At 43.0% G+C, this 21,882-nt stretch overlaps 2 protein-coding genes and 1 pseudogene across 4 annotated transcripts in view; 1 reads left to right on the forward strand and 2 right to left on the reverse strand.

Moving 5' to 3' along the window:
* The window catches only part of MYLK3 (myosin light chain kinase 3), an 84,335-nt gene extending 63,601 nt beyond the window's left edge, over positions 1-20,734 (reverse strand). Inside the window, exons 1-2 of the mRNA XM_066349910.1 lie at positions 20,693-20,734; positions 13,129-13,225 (exon numbers count right to left, since the gene is read on the reverse strand). Coding sequence (XP_066206007.1) covers positions 13,129-13,164 — 36 coding nt within the window. The 5' untranslated portion in view covers positions 13,165-13,225; positions 20,693-20,734. The remainder of the gene's footprint in view (positions 1-13,128; positions 13,226-20,692) is intronic.
* The window catches only part of C9H16orf87 (chromosome 9 C16orf87 homolog), a 32,346-nt gene extending 11,523 nt beyond the window's left edge, over positions 1-20,823 (reverse strand). For all 3 annotated transcript variants that reach the window (XM_066349922.1, XM_066349921.1, XM_066349920.1), the window contains exons 1-2: positions 20,693-20,823; positions 13,129-13,225 (exon numbers count right to left, since the gene is read on the reverse strand). In XM_066349922.1, the coding sequence (XP_066206019.1) occupies positions 13,129-13,225; positions 20,693-20,758 (163 nt within the window). In that variant the 5' untranslated portion in view covers positions 20,759-20,823. The remainder of the gene's footprint in view (positions 1-13,128; positions 13,226-20,692) is intronic.
* LOC136381621 (U6 spliceosomal RNA) lies at positions 16,162-16,261 on the forward strand (annotated as a pseudogene).
* Positions 20,824-21,882: the final 1,059 nt, after the last annotated feature.

Below are 21,882 nucleotides of genomic sequence, written 5' to 3' on the forward strand. Positions count from 1 at the left end.
AGTCAGGACCCGTGTGAGAAGCAGCCAGTGAGTGAGCAACTAAATGGAACGATGATGTGGAATGAGTTCATGCTTCTCTCTCTCTCCCTCTCTCTCTATCCCCTCCTCTCTGTCCCCCTTCTTCTCCCCCCTCAACTCCTTCTTCTCTCTCAAATCATTAAAAATAATAATAAAAAAATCTTAAAAACGGGCAAACCTGAATAGATATTTCTCCAAGGAAGACAGAAAATGGCCAATAAATACATGAAAAGGTGCTCAACATCACTAATCATTAGGGAAATGCAAATCCAAATCACAAGATATCACTTCATACCTCCTAGAATGGCTATTAGCAAAAGCACACGAAATAAGTGTTGGTGAGAATCGGAGAAACTGCAACCTTTATGCACTGCTGTTGGGAATGTCAGCAGGGCAGCCACTGTGGGAAATATCACTGCTCCTCAGAAAACTGAACAGAGAATTGCCATAGGATACAGCAAGTCCACTTCTGGGCATACAACCAAAAGAAATGAAAACAGGGAACCTCACAGATAATTGTACATCCAGGTTCATAGCAGCATTGTTCAAAGCCAAAAGGAAGAAGCAAATTAAGTGTTCACTGATGCATGAATAAACAAAATGCGGTTTCAACATATAACGAAATAATACTGAGGAAGGAAATTCTGACACACGCTACAACGTGGATGAACTCTGGAAACATTAGGCTGAAAGAAGCCAGACACGAAAGGACAAACACTGTATGACTGCAGTCACAGACGGTGACTACAGGAGGCAAGCGCACAGGCCCAGACGGGAGAGCGGCCGGCAGGGGAGAGGAACGAGGGGCACTGTTTACGGGTACAGGACCCCCATCTGCAAAAGATCTGAGTTCTACATATGGATGGTAGTTGCGGTTAAGTGCACGACATGGAGGTACTCAATGCCACTGAACCAGGCACTGAAAGTTATTAAAATACTAAAACTGCTTACGTAGATTTTACCTCAATAAAAGAGATTAAAAATAAGATTTGAGGCCTGACCTGTGGTGGCGCAGTGGATAAAGCGTCAACCTGGAACGCTGAGGTCACCGGTTCAAAACCCGGGGCTTGCCTGGTCAAGGCACATATGGGAGTTGATGCTTCCTGCTCCTCCCCCTGTTCTCTCTTTATCTCTCTTTCTCTCTCTCTAATAAAAATGAATAAATAAAATCTAAAAAGGTAAATAAAAAAAAGATTTGATGAAAAAGAGAAAATTAAAAAACAAGATGAACTGTTAAAAACTGAAGTGCAAAAGACATAAATAATGGAATGATAGATCTAGGAAAGGAAGTCAGTAAATCTGCCCGGGATGGAACATAAAGACAGAGAATATGTGACAGGAAGTGAAGGAAAATGAGAGAAAGATCCAAGAAATCTAATACTATTCATCTCTGACAATACTGCTGACTATCTACCCCACAGTCATTCTCCCCGTTCTCATTAAGAACAGAATCCTGCCTGACCAGGAGGTGGCGCAGTGGATAGAGCATCGGACTGGGATGCGGAGGACCCAGGTTCGAGACCCCCAGGTCGCCAGCTTGAGCGCCGGCTCATCTGGTTTGAGCAAAAGCCCACCAGCTTGGACCCAAGGTCGCTGGCTCGAGCAAGGGGTTACTCGGTCTGCTGAAGGCCCGCAGTCAAGGCCCATATAAGAAAGCAATCAATGAACAACTAAGGTGTTGCAATGCGCAACGAAAAACTGGTGATTGGTGCTACTCATCTCTCCGTTCCTGTCTGTCTGTCCCTCTGTCCCTGTCTGACTCTCTGTCTCTGTTAAAAAAAAAACAGAATCCCGTTCTGTTCAAGAGGGCAGCAGGCCCAGCTACAACATACACAATTCCCCAGCTCCTGCAGTGAAGAGGCCATGAACTTGAGTTCTGGTCAATAACATGCAAGTGGAAATAAGGTTTCCGACGCTCTGCCGCGACCAGAACCACCCCAGCGCCTGGGGTAGCGGCCAAGGAGCCATCCCCAGCGCCCGGGCCATCTTTGCTCCAATGGAGCCTTGGGTGCAGGAGGGGAAGAGAGAGACAGAGAGGAAGGAGAGGGGGAGGTGTGGAGAAGCAGATGGGTGCTTCTCCTGTGTGCCCTGGCCGGGAATCAAACCCGGGTCCCCCGCACGCCAGGCCAACAATCTACCGCTGAGCCAACCGGCCAGGGTCTACCTTGATTTTTTTTAAAGATTTTATTTATTCATTTTAGGGGGGTGGGGAGAGAAGAGGGGGAGGAGCAGGAAGCATCAACTCCCATAGGTGCCTTGACCAGGCAAGCCTGGGGTTTTGAACCTGCGACCACAGTGTTCCAGGTCCACGCTTTATTCATTGTGCCACCACAGGTCAGGTCCAACAGCTACCTTGTAATAAAATGAAAGCCACATCTTCTCAGAATGGAAGAAAAAGAACCTAGGTCTTAATAATATCCTTGAACCAGCAGTCCTGTAGTGCCGACTCCATCCTCCTCACTAAACAGGAAAGGTGAACTGTGTGCCCAAGCCGGTGTCTGTCAGGTGTGCTGTGGCTGTGACCCTCACATATCACTCAGTAAGTACGCCAGGAGGAAAAGAAAGGATAATGGGGAAAAAGAAATAATAGGTAACAACTGCCCTCAGCTGAGACCCCGAGCCTTCCACTGGAAAGGACTGAATGCCAAGGAAGAACAAGACATTTAAGTGCGTGGAAAATAAAGGCATTCTCCACAAGAAGACAGAAAATGCACCACCACATGTTTTTCATGAACATTTTTCCAGGTCTGAAACAATTTCTGCAAAATTTGTTCCAGAAATAAAAACACATGGGTTAAAAAAAAAATGGTATTTAAGGAGAAGTGGGATTATCCCTGGAGTATAAAGAAATCTTAGTATGACAGCTGGGCAGCAGACCTAAATCAATCTTACTTAGAAGCCACAGAATACTATTCAGAAAGTCTTGCCCTGGCCACAGAGCTCAGTTGGTCAGAGCATTGTCCTGGTGCACAGAGGTCGCAGGGCACAGACAGGAACAGAGGTTCCTCTCTCTCAAATTAAAAAATACTTTTTTTAAGTGTTAAAATAAATTTTAAATGTAAAATCCTTCAAGATTAATATAGTTATCATTATAAAAACTGTATGATTGGCCCTGGCTGAATAGCTCCACTGGTTGAAGCACCATCCAGAACAGAGGTTGCCGGTTCAATCCCGGTTCAGGGCACATATAGGAACAGATCAATGTTTCTGTCTCTCTCTCTCCCTCTCTGTCTCAAAATCAATAAATAAAATAAATTTTTTAAAAAACTGTATGATTAAGACTAAAAGTATAGGCCCAGAGGTGAAGGCTACATTTTTGCATCAAAAGGTAAAATAAAAACTATATAAAAGCCATGTTCCATATATAAATGTATAGCAATCAGACAGAGAGAGTTAGAGAGAGGGATAGACAGGGACAGACAAACAGGAACAGAGAGAGATGAGAAGCATCAATCATTAGCTATTCGTTGTGACACTTTAGTTGTTCATTGATTGTTTTCTCATATATGCCTTGACCGCGGGCCTTCAGCAGACCGAGTAACCCCTTGCTGGAGCCAGCGACCTTGGGTCCAAGCTGGTGAGCTTTGCTCAAACCAGATGAGCCCGCGCTCAAACTGGCAACCTCGGGGTCTTGAACTTGGGTCCTCCTGATTCCAGTCCGACGCTTATCCACTGTGCCACCTCCTGGTCAGGCAACGTATAGCAATCTTAAGTGATGCATGTGTAGGAAACAATGTTTTAAGTAACAACAAAACCACACCTTCATCGTCAAGTATTCAGAATTGAGAATCACTAATTACTGAATGATGTTCAATCACTTTGGGTTTATACAAAGCAATGATGATAATATTTCTCCATTTTTTTCTTAACTGAAAATGAATATACATTTATAGACTTCTTTGCTTATTTATCAGCCTTTGTCTATTAACTTATCTTAGAGAATAATTTGAAACATATGTTTAGGTTTAAATTTTTAATCCTTTTTTTTCTTCCCCCAATAAAATAATAGGTACATTGTTATTTGACTATGCTTAATCTAAAGCTTAAACCCACTGAGAAATAAATACTAATAAGCAATGCCAATTTCTTATTGTTCTAAACCATTTTTCTTTTTTTTATTTTAACATGAAATTTATTTTAATTTATTGTGTTTACATAGATTCTAGTCTAAATATTTTTTCTTAACTTTAGAGGAAGCCTTTTATGAAGTAGTACATACAGTAAGTTTTCACTTAACATCAGAATGGGTTCCTCCACCTTAAGCAAAAGGTCATAAAATGAACTCAATTTTACTAAACAGGCTAATTGATAGAAACAAGAGTAGTTTCTACTGCATCTCGGTAACGTGATAACAAAACATTATTCGACAACCTGCTACATCTCATTTAAAATTTCAGTTTTCTTTTTCTTTATAGTTTTATAACTAAAATTTTAAAAGGAAAATGGTATATCCATAATCATTAAATGCAAAACGGTACCCTTAATGTCAATAATCACCAGGAACACCCATCTGGAAAATCAAACTTAAAGACTCAAGAGCTGCTTTCTGTCAGTACTTGGTGACTAACCAAATATCTGAGTAGGTGACTACTACAGCACTCAAGGTATGGCCTACATTACAGATACTCTCGATTTTAGAAAATACAAAATTTACTTTAACCTCTTTTTTAAAGAAATTGCTTCAAATTGACAGTTTAAAGCATAATCTCAAGGCTACTTTTTAAACTGTCAATTTATAAATGAAATTCGACATGAACACGACAGTTAATTTTTAAAATTTCATCTCCATTTAATACTGCTTGCCTGCCTGACCAAGCAGTGGCGCAGTGGATAGTGTTGGACTGGGATGCGGAGGGCTCAGGTTCAAGACCCCGAGGTTGCCTGCTTGAGTGCGGACTCATTTGGTTTGAGCAAAAGCTCACCAGCTTGGACCCAAGGTTGCTGGTTCGAGCAAGGAGTTACTCGGTCTGCAGAAGGCCCGCGGTCAAGGCACATAGAGAAAGCAATCAATGAACAACTAAAATGTCACAACGAAAAACTGATGATTGATGTTTCTCATCTCTCCGTCCCGTCTGTCTGTCCCTATCTATCATTCTCTCTGACTCTCTCTGTCTCTGTAAAAAAATACTGCTCACCCAAAAAGAATAAAGAAACAACACATACTTAACTGATCTGGAATGATGTCAAAGATTAATTGTCATGAGGTTCTATGTACTAGTATAAAACAATGAGCTTTTCTTAACACAGTTTAATAGTAACACTCATTTCTTCCTGCAGCATTATTTACAACAGCCAAGATATGGAAACAACCTAAGTATCCATTGATGATCATTATTCAGCAATAAAACAATAAAGAAAATTCTGCCATTTGTGACAACATGGTTGCACCCTGAGGGCACCCTGTGTAGGTGAAATAGGTCTGACAGAGAACAAGTACCATATAACCTCACTGTATGTGGATTCTTAAAAATAAACAAAACAAAACAAAATAAATAAATAAATAAACAAAACACACACATACACCCAAGCTCATAGAAACAGAGAAGAGATTGCTGGTTGTGAAAGGTGGACTAATTTGGGGAGATGAGTGAAGGGGTTCCTAACGGTACACACTTCAGTTATAAAATAAGTCACGAGATATACAATGTGTAGCATGTTGACTATAGTTAATATGGCATGGTGTATTTGAAAGTTGATGGGTCTTGAATGTTCTCATAAAAAAATTATAAAAAAACGAGTTCATACAAATATTGTTTCGCACTTTTTTCTTGTGTTCTAGATAGATTTTTGCATGTCAGTACTGGCCGTCCTGGGTTATGAACAAGACAGGCTCTGTAGGTTTGTTCTGAAGTTGAATCTGTATGTAAGTTGGAACAGATACATTTACCTATTAAATGAAACTTATTCAGATGTTTGTCTTAACACAGTATTTATTTTTATATCTTTCTGTACATATAAATACTTAAACATTTTCAAGCCTACAGAGCCTATCTTTTTTGTAACCTAGGGACAGCCTTTACCTAAATATGTATCTGCATTTCTTCTTTCCTTCTTTCTTTCTTTTTGAGAGAGACAGACAGGAAGGGAGAAAGATGAGAAGCATCAATTCCTAGTTGCCGCACTTTAGCTGTTCGCTGACTGCTTTCTCATGTGTTCCTTGGGGGGGGGGGGGGGGTGCTCCAGCAGAGCCAGTGATCCCTTGCTCAAACCAGTGACCACGGGGTCACATCTATGATCCCATGATCCGGACAGAGACCTTGAGGTTTCGAACCTGGGTCCTCAGCATCCCAGGTTGACACTATCCACTGCGCCACCACCTGGTCAGGTTGCATCTTTCTTTCTAATTAGCACCTACTGTTGTTCCCTAAAAGATGTATCCTACTTAATTAAGTATTCCCTTGATGATGTCTGGCTTCACAACTTTTTGCTGTTATAAACAGCGTTCCCTGAAAATTCTAATAAGTGTTTAATTGTGTATTATAAACAATTATCATCTCTAGGCTACAAATCTGTTGATCAAGAAGTTTAGATTCCACGTTATGTGCATTTAAAGTGGGTAACAACTGGCCCTGGCCGGTTTGCTCAGTGGTAGAGCATCGGCCTGGCGTGCAGAAGTCCTGGGTTCGATTCTCGGCCAGGGCACACAGGAGAGGCGCCCATCTGCTTCTCCACCCCTCCCCCTCTCCTTCCTCTTTGTCTCTCTCTTCCCCTCCTGCAGCCAAGGCTCCATTGGAGCAAAGATGGCCCGGGCGCTGGGGATGGCTCCTTGGCCTCTGCCCCAAACGCTAGAGTGGCTCTGGTCGCAACAGAGCGACGCCCCGGAGGGGCAGAGCATCGCCCCCTGGTGGGTAGAGCGTTGCCCCTGGTGGGCGTGCCAGGTGCATCCCGGTCAGGCGCATGCGGGAGTCTGTCTGACTGTCTCTCCCCGTTTCCAGCTTCAGAAAAATACCAAAAAAAATAAATAAACAAAATAAAAAAATAAAGTGGGTAACAACTACTGTCAGACTGCTCTCCAAAAGTGCTGTGCCAACTTACACCCTCAGCACCACAAGTACTTACTTTGCCATACTCCTAAAAGCTCATAGATATCCTTTACATTTTTGTCAGAATATGGCCAAAAAAATGGTATTTTAACTGCCTTTCCCGGATTGTTAGTGAAGTTGATTACTTTTCCAGATACTACATATCATCCATTTTCATTTCTTCTATAAATTCTCTGTCATTTAAAATGAAATGGTATAGATCCATTGACAATTCATCAACTACTTGGTAAATTATGGAAAAATTTTAAATTATACTGTTCTCAATTCCCTAGATACTATGGATTATCCAAGGCAAATCTTTTTTAATTTTTATTTTACTTATTCATTTTTTTTAGAGAGAGAGAGAGACGGGGGGAGGAGCTGAAAGCATCAACTCTCATATGTGCCTTGACCAGGCAAGCCCAGGGTTTCGAACCGGCGACCTCAGCATTTCCAGGTCGACGCTTTATCCACTGCGCCACCACAGGTCAGGCTATCCAAGGCAAATCTTAAGGAACTTTATTATAAAAACAAATGTTACCAAGCTTTGTTTCTGATAGACATTTTCATAAGCGTCTCATCTACCTGTCAGTCCTCTAAGGTTGGAAGTATAAACCTCTCACATACCAGTGTGTGCGAGTATGTAAGCAGCGGCTGCTAGGAGGCTAGGCCAGCTAGCTGATTAGAGAGACGGAACTGGAGTCCAAATCTGAAGCCAGGCCTCCCCGTGTCGGCACTGTACGTATCACACTGTCTTCCAGGCTTTCATCCTCTGTAACCCTTCTCCTTAAACGCGTTCCTCCTTGGGTTTCTGTGGTACCATCTATCCCTGATGCTGTTCTGTCCTTTCTAACTCTTCTTCCTGTTTCTTTTGCTACTTCCTCTTCCTCCTCCCTGGGGTTTCTAGGCTCATCTTCACTTGAAGGTCATAAGCCCACTCTTCAACAATGGGACCTTAGGAAACCCCAAATATAAAATACTAATAAAATGCTTCTCCCTCATCACCATGACTTATGTAACACCACTCTCTCCATTGGTTGTTCTCCGACAAGCGACATTTCTCAGTTGACCTGACCTCCCTTCTCCACTTCAACCCATTAAGACTGGAGTTTACCAGAGTTCAATTATTGTACGCCTTCCTCTTCCTACCCGACAGTCTCTCTAGCACAAGTTCATCCACTTCCATGAGGTCAGCTACCATCCACCTGCCGATGGCTTCATCTCCAGCTAAGGCTATTCCCTGAGCTTCAGACTCTGTCCAACTGGAAAAGAAAACCTATGAATGATATTTCACAACTCCATTCAAAACTGAATTCTTCATCTTACCCTCACAACGTGTCTTCACTTTTATATTTCCTTTCTAACCAGTTATCCAAGTCAGAAATCGGAGAGCCATTCTAAATTCTTCCCTCTGGTTCATACGATTCTGACTCCTTAGTGAGTGTACATCTGTCTCTTCTCTGTCCTTGCTGTTTCTTCCTTATCTTGTTTCTCAATCATTTTTAAGTATAAGGTAACAAAATTTGTTGAATAAAAAGAATAAACACACATGTCCCACTGAGGGCATGAACCATGTCTTACTCATTTTGTAAGCCCAGAATTGAGTTGATATGCCACCCTAGCAAATCAACTAAATGAATCACTTCACTGTTTACACACTTAAATCAAACTCTTACAGAATAAGACCCAAGAATCCATTTTTAATGCGCTCTCATGATGACTCCTATATAACCAATCCAGCAACAGTTTTTAAGAAGCAATAAATTGCCTGGCTTGTGGTGACACAGTGGATAAAGAGTCGACCTGGAATGCCGAGGTCACTGGTTCAAAACTCTGGGCTTGTCTGCTCAAGGCACATATAACAAGCAATCAATGAACAACTGAAGTGAAGCAACTATAAGTTGGTACTTCTTGTTCCACAACACCACCCCCCTCTGTAAAATTAATACATAAAATCTTAAAAAAAAAAAAAAAGAAGCAGTAAGTTAAGTCCATTCTCATGATGAAAGGAGACAAGGTCAAGTAGAAGCAGAAGTAGAATTAAACAGTTTTCTTGCCACCTCTACTTAGACCTAAGATGAAAAGACTTCTCACAGACATAAAAATAAATAACCCCTGAATCACCTTATACTTTGTCTCACTCAGCATCCTCATTCAGTTAACACACGGCAATAGCCCATCTCCACCTAGATACCTACACAAACGATTCTCTAGACCAGGGGTCCCCAAACTTTTTACACAGGGGGCCAGTTCACTGTCCCTCAGACCGTTGGAGGGCCAGACTATAAAAAAAACTATGAACAAATCCCTATGCACACTGCACATATCTTATTTTAAAGTAAAAAAACAAAAGGGGAACAAATACAATATTTAAAATAAAAAACAAGTAAATTTAAATCAACAAACTGACCAGTATTTCAATGGGAACTATGGGCCTGCTTTTGGCTAATGAGATGGTCAATGTGCTCCATTCATTGACCACCAATGAAAGAGGTGCCTCTTCCGGAAGTGCAGCGGGGGCCGGATAAATGGCCTCAGGGGGCCGCATGTGGCCCCGGGCCATAGTTTGGGGACCCCTGCTCTAGACAGCAACCAGAATGATCTTTTTAAACGGCAAATTAGAGCGTGCCACCTTCCCTCACCCTATTCCTTAGTGTAGCCATAGTTTCTCCCCACATTTTAAGAACAAAATCCAAACCTATTTTTTTAATTGATTTGAGAGAGAGACAGGAAGGAAGAGAAAGGAGGAGAAGAGAGATGAGAGGCATCAATCTGTAGTTCCTTCACTTCAGGGGTTCACTGACTGCTTCCCAGGTGTGCCTTGGGGGGTGCCTCAAGCTGCACCAGGGACCCCTTGTTCAAGCCAGAGACCTTGGGCTTCAAGCCAGTGTGACCTTGGGATCATGTTGATGGTCCCGCATCCAAGTAAGCAACCTTGGGGTTTCAAACCAGGGACCTCAGTCTGTGGGTCGATGTTCCATCCACTGGTCAGGCTTTTTAAAATTTCTTTTTAATTTATTTATTCATCTTAGAGGGGAGAAGGGAGAAGGGAGGGGTTGAGCAGGAAGCATCAACTCCCATATGTGCCTTGACCGGGCAAGCCTGGGGTTTCGAATCGGTGATCTCAGTATTCCATGTCGACACTTTATCCAGTGCACCACCACAGGTCAGGCCAGGCTTTTTTAAATATATCTTTTTAATTTTTTACGGATTTGGGCCCTGACTGGTGGCTCAGTGGCTAGAGCATTGGCCAAACATATAGATATCCCGTGTTCCATCCCAGTCAGGGCACACGAGAAGTGACCATCTGCTTATCTCCCCGTCCCTCTTCCCTTTGTCTCCTCCCTCCCCCTCCTGCATCCAGTGGCTAGACTGATTCAAGCCTAGGCCCCAAGCAATGAGAATAGCTAGATTGGTTTGAGCTTGTCAGCCTCAGGCGCCAAAAACAGCCTGGTTGAGTGGAGCATCGGCCTTAGACAGGGTTGCTGGGCAGATCCTGGTCGAGGCACATGTGGGAGTCTGTCTCACTATCTCCCCTGCTCTCACTTAAAAAGAAAAACAATTTTTTTTTAAATGGGAGTGTCGAAGTTTCTGTGTGTGTCTGTGTGTCTTCTGTTTCTTTTTTTCTTTTAATTATTTTTATTTATTTATTCATTTTAAAGAAAAGAGAGAGAGAGAGAGAAAGGGGGGAGGAGCAGGAAGAACCAACTCCCACATGTGCCCTGACCGGGCAAGCCCAGGGTTTCGAACCGGTGACCTCAGAGTCACAGGTCGACGCTTTATCCGCTGTGCCACCACAGGTCAGGCAAAACCAAAAATTTTTTAATGATTTGAAAAAGACAGAGGGGAAGGGAGGAGGGGACAGGGGGAGAGAGAGAGAGAGAGAGAGAGAGAGAGAGAGAAGCATCAACTTGCTGTTCCACTTAGTTGTGCACTCATTGATAGCTTCTCTTATGTACCTTGACCTGAGCCCAAACCCTCGACTTTGGTGCACCAGGAGGATAGTTTACCCACTGAGCTACCTGGCCAGAGCAAAATCCAAACTTTTTATTCTGGTTTACAAAGCCCTGCATAATTTTCCCCCTGCCACACACACACCCCAGGTGTCATCTCCAACACTCTCCCACTGTCTACACTGGAATCATATTAGCCTTTTTGTTCCTAAAATATATCAATCTTTTTCCAGCCTTAGCATTTTTCTATTTCCTATTTCATCTGTCAAGAATGTTCTTCCTGATCGGATCATGTCTAGCCCCTTGTTCCTATTCAGCCTCACTTTACATGTTACTTCTCAGAGAAGCCTTCTCTAACCACTTAATCAAAAGTAGCCTTCTAGCTGACCTGTGATGGCGCAGTGGATAAAGCGTCGACCTGGAAATGCTGAGGTCGCCGGTTCGAAACCCTGGGCTTGCCTGGTCAAGGCACATATGGGAGTTGATGCTTCCAGCTCCTCCCCCCTGTCTCTCTCTCCTCTCTCTCTCTCGTCTCTAAAATGAATAAATAAAATTAAAAAAAAAAAAAGTAGCCTTCTAGTCAAACACTGGGACAAGGACAGCATTCTATGTGAATTTCCTACAAAGCATTTTTCACAAGCTGGTAGTCCCTATTTATTTGTTCATTGTCTATCTCGTGCCCACAATAATATGAGCGCTATGACAGCAGCGAGCCAACCTTGACAATACATTCATTATTTTTATGTCCAAGGCTTAGAATAGTACCCAGCATACAGCAGGTGCTCAGTGTATATTTGTAACCACTCTTATTTGAGAATTATCACTACATGAAGTTCTGACTTTATCAAAGAATAACGAAATTTCATCTTTTAATAAATATATCCATTGAATAAATCTAATTTGTCTAGTTAATGGGGAAGTAAAATTCAAACAAAATTATTTTTTAGGCCTTGGCTGGTTGGCTCAGTAGTAGAGTGTCAGCCCAGTGTGTGGATGTCCCGGGTTCGATTCCCAGTCAGGGCACACAGGAGAAACAACCATCTGTTTCTCACTTTCTCCCGTCTCTCCCCCACTCTCTCCCCCTCCCACAAGCCATGGCTCAGTTGGAGCAAGTTGGCCCCGAGCACTGAGGATGGCTCCATGGTCTCGCCTCAGGCACTAAAATAATGGAGCAACGGCCCAGATAGTCAGAGCATTGCCCAATAGGGGGCCTGCCGGATGGATCCCAGTTGGGTGCATGCAGGCGTCTGTCTCTCTGCCTCCCTGCTCCTCACTTAAGAAAAATAAAAATAAAAAATTAAAGAAAAATTATTTTTTAGCTCTTCTAAATCAGAAAATTGTAAACAATAACCATTATGTCAAAAAATTATACTCACACCAAAATTAAGTTATATTTTTCCAGTCATTAGTTTTAAAAAAACTGTAAAGTTGTTGCAAATTTTACCAGCATGATGAGAAGAAAAAAACCAAATGTCTGTCAACCAGTAAACAAATAAATAAATCATGGCATAGTCATACAAAGAACATTACTAAACAATAAAAAGGAATTCTTATTTATATATACAACAACACAGCCAAGTCTTCAACTATGCTCAGTGAAAGAAGCCAGACAAAAAGAGTACATATTATATGATTCCATTTATGTAAAGTTCTAGAATAGTGAACAGAAAACAGATCAGTGGTTATCTGGGGGTGGGGATATCAAGACTACAAAGGGGAACTAGAAAACTTTTGAGAATAAAGGACACGTTCATTATCTTGATAGCGGTAATTGGTGTAAAGATAAGACAAAATTTATCAAATTGTACATTTTAAATATTGATTGTCAGTTGCACCTTAAACTATTTTTTTTTATTTTTAAAACTCAGATCAAGTAAACACACTTGTATAAAAATCATTCAGGGGGTCTCCATATTCCAAAAACATAAAATTACAGACTTTATCAGTATTACAAAAGATAACCATTCAAATGGCATGAATAGCAAACTAATGTCATAAGCTGACTTCCAATAGTTAATAAAAAACATATTTCAATGAATTTTAATTTTTAACTTCAACAAAAATGTAACTAGTAAATTAACAAAAATTTAAATTTTTACATCAAAAAGCTAAAAATACAGTACATGCTGAATTACCTGTAGAAGGTGGTGATTTCTCTGGATGCTTTGCATTTAAGAGTTTTCTGCTAATAAATATGTAACCACAGGGACATGATTTACATGCAACAGGAACCTGTAAAAAAAAATGTATGTATACATTATTACTATCTTTCTATTGTATATCTTCTCAGTGTTTACATAGTTTCCTGAACTGAACCACAAACTACTTGAAGTAGGAATCCTAAACTTATTTAAACCCTACCTCCTTATAACAGTATCTGAGATGGGCATTGTGTCCTATACATCTTCATATTCTCCTAAAGCTTTACAGTATCATCAATATAATAATTAAAGAAAAACATGTTTTGATGAGAGTAACCAACAGGATAAGTGCCAGGGAAAATATGTGTAAAAAAAGAGTAGCATTTCTTCAAAGATTAGTTTGACTCGCAGTTTATACAGAACAAGCTGGAAAAGGGAACATGGCTAGGAAGTCATTAAAGTAATCCCAGCATAAGACTATGATGGTCCAACTGCAAAGACTAGTGAGAATGGAAATGGAGAAAAAGCAGATTTCTGCCAGACGTTTCAAAAGGAAGGAAGAACTGAAAGTTACTCAGGTTCTTATTTGACAAGGTAAGATGCCAATTTCCACTCACAAAAAAAAAACCAACAACAAATGAACAACTTACAATTAAAACGACCAGTTTGAGAGGGAAAAGTATATTTAAAAACAAAAACGAATGTAGAAGAAAGTAGCAATAGGGATCTAGGGTAATACAGTCTCAGCTCCAGAAAGGGCACGAAGTAAATCAATGTGGACCCTGAGAAAGAAGGTGCCCTCTAAGAAGGGCTCTGGGTGGCTAACTGGGCTGAAGTTTAAAAAACAGAGCCTAGCCTGACCAGGAGGTGGCGCAGTGGATAGAGCGTCAGACTGGAATGCAGAGGACCCAGGTTCGAGACCCTGAGGTCGCCAGCTTGAGCGCTGGCTCATCTGGTTTGAGCAAAAAGCCCACCAGCTTGAACCCAAGGTCTGGCTTCAGCAAAGGGTTACCCGGTCTGCTGAAGGCCGGCGGTCAAGGCACATATGAGAAAGCAATCAATGAACAACTAAGGTGTTGCAACGCGCAATGAAAAACTAATGATTGATGCTTCTCATCTCTCTCCGTTCCCGTCTGTCTGTCCCTGTCTATCCCTCTCTCTTACTCTCTCTCTCTCTGTCTCTGTAAAAAAACCCAAAAAACAGAGCCTAGCAGCTATTTCTACACCAGCATCTCTCACACAAACTGTGCTTCAGGGAGAACTGAGCTGCCTGTTTGCACTATGCTCCAGACTACTGAGCCAGCCCTTATAAAGTTCCTGGAATTGTGTTTCAACCAATAGGACTATGCTTCCCGTCCCTCCCCCCAATCCAAGCTATGTAACTATATCTCCATTAGCATCTTCACCAAGCAGCACCTTTCTGACCAGTCAGGACAGTGCTTTTTAGATTAATCAAGCTATGTAAATTTGGAGTCCTCATTTGCATGAGGATGAACCAATCAGGAAGCAGGGGCAGGGACTTCAATCTACATAAATCAGCTACCACAAAGAATTTGGGAATGCACTTTCCCTTTTCACTGAAGACAGAGATTGCATTTCCCTGAGACCTCCTCTCACACTAAAGTGGCATAGAGCAGGCAGAGCAGGACAGAACAGAGCTGTGTAGCCACAGAGGGGCCTCAGCCCCAGTGCCACCTCACAGCCATGCTGTTCCACAGCTGTGCTGCTTTATAATTGAGCTGTAACTCTACTAAGTTGTTCTCACAGCCATGTTGTATCACAGTTGAGTGATGTGCACTGAATTAAGTTCTTTTCTTCACCACACCCCAAATTGAGGATTCTTACTGGTGTTGAATTGGCACCAACAACCATCAGTTGACACTTAAGCTCTTCAGGCTTCTTTCTACTTTTAAATCTGTAAAATACAAATGGCTTCTTTCTCCATTTCAAGTCTATAAATATTTTTTAAAAGCCAAATGTTATAAAAAATCATTGAAAAAGTTTTACATTTTCCCAATGACCATTTCACTAAATTAACCTTAATAATCCTTGGAATCAAGACATTTAATCAAAAACTAGAAAAATTATTGCCTGACCAAGTGGTGGCGCAGCAGATAGAGCATCGGACTGGGACATAAAGGACCCAGGTTCGAAGCCCCGAGGTCACTGGCTTAGTGCAGGCTCATCTGCCTTGAGCACAAGCTCACCAGCTTGAGCGCTGGGTCGCTGGCTTGAGCATGGGATAACAGACATGACCCCATGGTCACTGGCTTGAGCCCAAAGGTCACTGGGTTGAAGCCCAAGGTCGTTGGCTTGAGCAAGGGGTACTGGCTTGGCTGGAGCCCCCCAGTCAAGGAACATATGAGAAAGTAATCAATGAACAACTAAGGAGCCGCAATGAAGAATTGATGCTTCTCATCTCTCTCCCTTCCTGTCTGTCTGACTACCTCTCTGTCTCTGTCAAAAAAAAGAAAAGAATTGTACTCCTAAAACCAATATACTTTTATTAATCAATGTCATCTCCAATAAAGTCAATAAAAAAATTGCAATTTCCTTTGTAAGATGAATTACATTTGCCCACTGTTCTGCTTGTTACAATTCAGTTATAATCATAAAGCTTTTTATCCATACACATACAGAATACCTAATATTCTAGAATATAAATATATGATCTAAGTAAGCTAAATTAAAATGTTGACAGTTCTTTTTCTTTGCATAAAAATACTGAAAAAAGGTATCGTTTGTATTTAAGAAAAATAACAATAAATCCAATAAAACTAATTGAACTCCAGATATGTCTAACAGCTTGCTTTATTAAAAGCGTGATGAGTCTTTCAAACCATGACAGATATGTAACATTACATTTTTTTAATAATGTAAAAACTGCCCGAAATAGGTCTGTCATTTTTAAAATCTCACATCTTCATAGAAACCAAGCTCAAAGGTACTGACTCATTTCCTTTACACTTAAAACACAACAAGGGCATCCACAGTAATATGAAAATTGCTTTAAATTAATGCTATTCAGTGCTCATTTCAGCAGCACATATACTAAAATTGGAATGATAAATCAGCATGGCCTCTACACAAGGATGACACACAATATTGTGAATCATTCCATATTAAAAAAAAAGAAAATGCCATTCCAAAAACACAGAAAACAATATTCAACAGATCCTCTGCTACTTAGCAAGCATTTTCTTCTAGCTACTGAAAGTCTGTCTTATACACAAACATTTCTACCAACCCATACCCAGAAGTAAGGAAGGGCACGACAGTTAGATGAGAAACGTACACTTGTCTTTGGGATGAAGAACGCAGACTGAGAGGTTGATGTTCATCCTTCACTGCAAGTGTTTTCTGCTCAAGAAACATTCAATGCACCTGGGCTAAGTCACCCTAAAGTCCTCTTTTCTTTTTTAAAATTCTTATTTATTGACTTTTGTCAAGAGAGGAAGGGAGAAAGTGCAAGAGAGACAGACAGGAACATCAATCTGTTCCTGCACATGTGACCCGACCGAACCAGCAACCCCCAGGCTTCAGGATGAAGCTCTAACCATTCAAGCCACCAGCCCAGGGCCCTGAAGTCCCTTTTAAAATGGAACGTTCCTTCCCCACCCCAATCCATGGAAAAAAAGGAAAAGAAAAAACCCACCACCACAACCAAAATGCTGTAAAAAGAATTATTAAATAGGGTAGACAACTTCAGTAATGCTAATCTCTTTAAATTATAGTCTAATTTGGATTTCAAAGAAACAACCTAAAATTTCTTCAAATTTCAGTTACAATGCTACACTTTTAGAAATTTTAAATTTAAAAAAAAATCCAAAATCTGTTTACTGATGGCTTATTGGCCATCGATTTTTCTTTTTTAAACAAATTTTAGTGAGAGAGAGCGAGAGAGAAGTAGAGAGAGGGAGAGGTAGAGAGAGGAAGGAACAAAGATGATCCTGTATGTGCCGAATGGGACCGAACCGGCAACCTCTGCGCTTCGGAACAATATTCTAACCAACAGAGCTATCCAGCCAGTGCTACTTCTTGAAAAATGTAACTAAGTTGTTTGCATGTTTTACAAGTAAAACAGGTTTTAAAAAAATGCAAGAAACAAAAACCTGGTTGTATACTGTTTTACTGATTTTTTTTTTTTATAAAAGCTCTAAAATAACCATATTATAGAGAACTCATTTATATCCTTTGCTGCAAAAGAATAAGTTATCTATAGTGGACATGTTTGCTGTAGGTCACCTAAAATTTCCTATAAATGAAAAGAAAACCAGCTGCTCTATTTTTAAAAATTAAGGCAAAAAGCCCTTGCCGGTTGGCTCAGTGGTAGAGCGTCGGCCTGGCGTGCAGAAGTCCCGGGTTCGATTCCCGGCCAGGGCACACAGGAGAAGCTCCCATCTGCTTCTCCACCCCTCCCCCTCTCCTTCCTCTCTGTCTCTCTCTTCCCCTCCCGCAGCTGAGGCTCCATTGGAGCAAAGATGGCCCGGGTGCTGGGGATGGCTCCTTGGCCTCTGCCCCAGGCGCTAGAGTGGCTCTGGTCGCAACAGAGCGATGCCCGGAGGGGCAGAGCATCGCCCCCCTGGTGGGCGTGCCAGGTGGATCCCGGTCGGGCGCATGCGGGAGTCTGTCTGACTGTCTCTCCCTGTTTCCAGCTTCAGAAAAAAAAAAAAAAAAAAATTAAGGCAAAAACATAAACATAAACAGAAGATACTAGAAAATTAACAGGAATCATGAATAGCAGTACATAAAAAAATGGCTAAGTAATTTGGGTTTAGTAAATGTGAAACATCCTTGAAAATGCAAATTATTGTGGTTTAGATGTTTCAGAACTACATTTTCAATAGAGGTATGTAAAGTGGATGTTCTAAAGCAACTAAAAATATAGATCTTCCTTGTTTGCTTCTCTCTGTACCTGTTTTTAAACTACACACATACACAGTCAACATGTGTGTATCTACTCAACTGAAGCAATTTCCTCAAACTTTAGAAATTTTACATTTATATTTATAAACTAAATTATAATTTAATATTTGTCAGGCAACTTAGCCTGTATTAACAGTTATCTAATTTTTTTTAATGTTTAAAAAATGGCTGTCTGGATTATAATTTTGTTTTTCGTTTATAAAAAGCTTGCACTTTCAAGTAATCAGAATGCTAAAATCAATTTATTATTTTATTAAGAAGTTACATTCATAAAAGATAAATCACTTTTAAGAATCACCAAAAGTTAGCCCTGGCAGGTTTGCTCAGTGGATAGAGTGCTGGCCCCAGTGTGCAGAAATCCCGAGTTGGATCCAGGAGTCAGGGCACACAGGAGAACCAACATCTACTTCTCTCCCCTCCTTCTCCCCCCTCTCCCCACTACCACTCTCCTTCCCCTCCTTCTCCCCTCTCTCCCCTCCCACCCTCCTCCTCCCGGCTCTCTCCCTCTTCACCTCTGGCAGCCACTGGCTCACTGGTCCCAGCATCTGCCCTGGACGCTGAGGATAGCTCAGTGGATTTGAGCATCAGCCCCAGAGAAGGGTTCCGGGGTGGATCCCAGTCACGACAAGTGAGGAAGTCTGTCTATCTCCCCTCCTCTCACTTAAAATAAATAAATAAATAATCATCAAAAGTTTTCATCAGCCCCATATACATTATATTCTCCTGAATTTAAGAGCAAAGTAGCTTGCTATGGACTGCACTGTGTCCATCTCCCACTCCAGCTTCATATACTGAAGCCCTAACGCCCAATATGATGGCATTTGGAGATGCAATGGTTAGGATTAGATGAGGTCATGATGCGGGGCCTTCAGGATGAGATTAGTGCCCCTACACGAAGACACACCAGGGAGCTCGCTCTCTCTCTCTCTCTCTGCCAAGACCCTGGACATCCGGGCTCCAGACTGTGAGAAAATAAATTACTGCTGCTTGAACCACACAATCTATGAAATTCTGTCATGACAGCTACAAGGGGGGGGGGGGAGAATGGCGGAGGGGGGGATATGTGTGTAAAAACAAACTTAATGTGATCTTTTCCAAATAAAATGCTGATCATATTTTTGTTGAACAGTTGCAGGGACTCCTATAAGTTTATTTTCCTCTCTTCTTTCTTTAACTAGAATATCAAAAGCAGGTTATTTTCCCCAAAAGGTTACTTTACACCAAGTAAAACAAGGCCAGGATTTGCAATAACTTGTGCCCTGCAGAAACTGGAATGCCTAGTGCATACCACGTAAACCTTCTACCTCTGCTCTGTTAACTGGAACAAATGGAAATGATTTAAGTATTGAAACAAACCCCTGCAAAGAAACCTAAATCGCAAAGCCCAATTATGTCAGACTTTAACAAATTCAGTTCCTTGGCAAGAACGGAAGTTGAACTCGTCACGACGGAAAACATGACTCAATTATTTTTATACAGCACACTCAAACTCCTAAGATCAATAAACTATGTAATTCTCCTCCCACACGCTTTCCCCGATCAGCATCCCTACCACCGCCCATAAAAGACATTGATAGAATACTCAACATTTTCTGTTACACGATCTGATCAACCCGTCAGGTCGCTCCTGCAAGGGTGCCCTAAAATTAGGGTATTAGTCTCCAGCCATTTCAAATTACGCCTGATTAAAAAAAAAAAAAAAAAAAAAAAGAGGGGGCGGGGGAGACGGTAGAAAGAAAGAAAAGGGGGAGGAGAGAGGTAGTCATTTTCAAAAAATCCTCTTGGTAGAAAAGAAAAATAAAAACCCAGATCCGCATGTTGGAATGAAATAAGAGCCTTACGGATGGTTTTAATTGAGAGTTTTGACTCATTAGATGGTAAGGCTTTGAGGAAGCTTTATTCTTCTAGTCAAGAAGGAGGCAGGCTTAGAGGAAGACAGTAAAAGGAGAAATTTTCTATTACAGCTCCAACACCATCAATTCTGCGCCGAAAGCAGTCATTTAAAAAATGCACGAGACCACGTATATCATAGATATATAACAGATACACACTAAAAGCTCGCGAAGCAGAGGCGCCCCGCTTCTAACGGGATGCCGCGGGGGGCGAGGGGCGGGCCCCGTCGGGGCGCTATTCCATCACGTCCCAATTACAGACCATGCAGAGAAAGAATGCACGATGAAAGACGTCAAAACTACAGAAAGCATATGGAAGAGAAAAAAGATAATCCCCCAAATCGCCGAAATTTAAAACCATTACGCTGCGGCCCCTTCCGTGGCCCGTGAGCGCGGCCCCCGGGGCGCAGGGCGCACGGCCGGGCCCCCGCACACGGCGCGCGGGAACAAAGCCACCCGCCGCGGGGCAGGACGCGGCTCCGGGCGGGCACGCGGGGCTCCGGGGCGCAGCCCGCCGCTGTCACCGGGGCCGCCGGGAGCCCGGGCGCCGGCCCACGCCCCCTTCCGCGCCGCCGGCCGGGAGACCGGGCCCCCGCCGTCTCCCCGCCGCCCGCGCCGCGCCTCCCGCCCGCCCCGGCTCTGCCTGCGGTCCGGGGCCCGCTGTCCGGCCCACCGCTCGGCCCCGGGACCCGGCGACGCGGCCTCGCTACGGCCAACCGCCGCCGCCAACGGCCGCCCACCTGTTGGTCGCAGTCCGGGCACGATTTGGTGGCCATCTTCACTTTCTTGGCTCGGCTCGCGGACATGCTCCCCTCCGGCGGCGGCGGCGGCGGCGGTAGCGGCGGCGGCAGCGCGAGCTCCTCCCCTCGCACCTCAGCTGCCCGGCCTCCGCCCGCCTGGTCCCGCTGCCCAGACTGAGGCGCTGCCGGGTGCGCGCGCGCGCGCGCCAGGTCCCGAGGCGCCTGCGCGCGAGGGGGCGGGGCGCGGCGTGCTAAGGGCGGGGCGCGGCGCGCGCCGGCTCCCTGGGACCTGGGATCGCGCTCCCACCGACTCCGCGCCGGTCCCCGAGCGCGTCGGGATTCTCACGAGAGGAGACTGGCAGAGTCTGCGGGGAGACGATGGCCACGCCTTCTCTCAGCTCGGCGGACAGCGCGGGGCGTGGCTAGGGCGGAATTTGGCAGTGACGGGCGTCGAGACCGACCAATGAGCGCACAGAATGCTGATAGGCGCTTGAGCACGCCCCGCCCCCGGGAGGAAGAAGAGCGAAGTGTGAGAGGGTGGAAGGTAAACACCCAGAACAGGTCCTGGTGCTCAGTTAACTTCTCTGTCAGCAACTCTAATTAATGGTTGAGCAGTTGTAGACATCTGATGAGTTTACTATATGCCAAGCCCTGGAGTCGGCGCGGTGAGATATAAAATTCGTTGTTAAATATTTATTGAGGGCCAATTATGCGACACAAATGTAAATACTAGGGAATGCAGCCCTCAAAAACGTGCAGTTTACTGTAGACAGGCGGCCTAACAGTCGAATCAAGATGGGAAGAGGAAATCGGTTGACTAACGTTTTTATCTAAATTTAAAATCCACCTAGCCTTTGACCTAGCAATCTTATCCCTAAAAATTTTAAGATAGTGTCCACCCAAATTCATTTGTGCAAAAATATTGCACTTTGGAGCACTGCTTGTCACAGCAAAATCAGAAACAGCCCAGATGTGCATCAACAAATTGCGTAAGCATATTAAGGTATGCATGCAACTAAATCATTGCAGCGCCTCAAAACAATGAGCTAGATCTATAAGGAATGATATAATGCCTGAGTGGTGGCGCATTGAGTAAGGCATTGACATAGAATGCTGAGGTTGCAAGTTGAAAACCCTGGGCATGCCAGGTCAAGGCACACACGAAAAGCAACTACTGCAAGTTGATGCTT

The sequence above is a fragment of the Saccopteryx leptura genome, chromosome 9 (assembly GCF_036850995.1).
Source record: "Saccopteryx leptura isolate mSacLep1 chromosome 9, mSacLep1_pri_phased_curated, whole genome shotgun sequence".
NCBI lineage: Eukaryota > Metazoa > Chordata > Mammalia > Chiroptera > Emballonuridae > Saccopteryx > Saccopteryx leptura.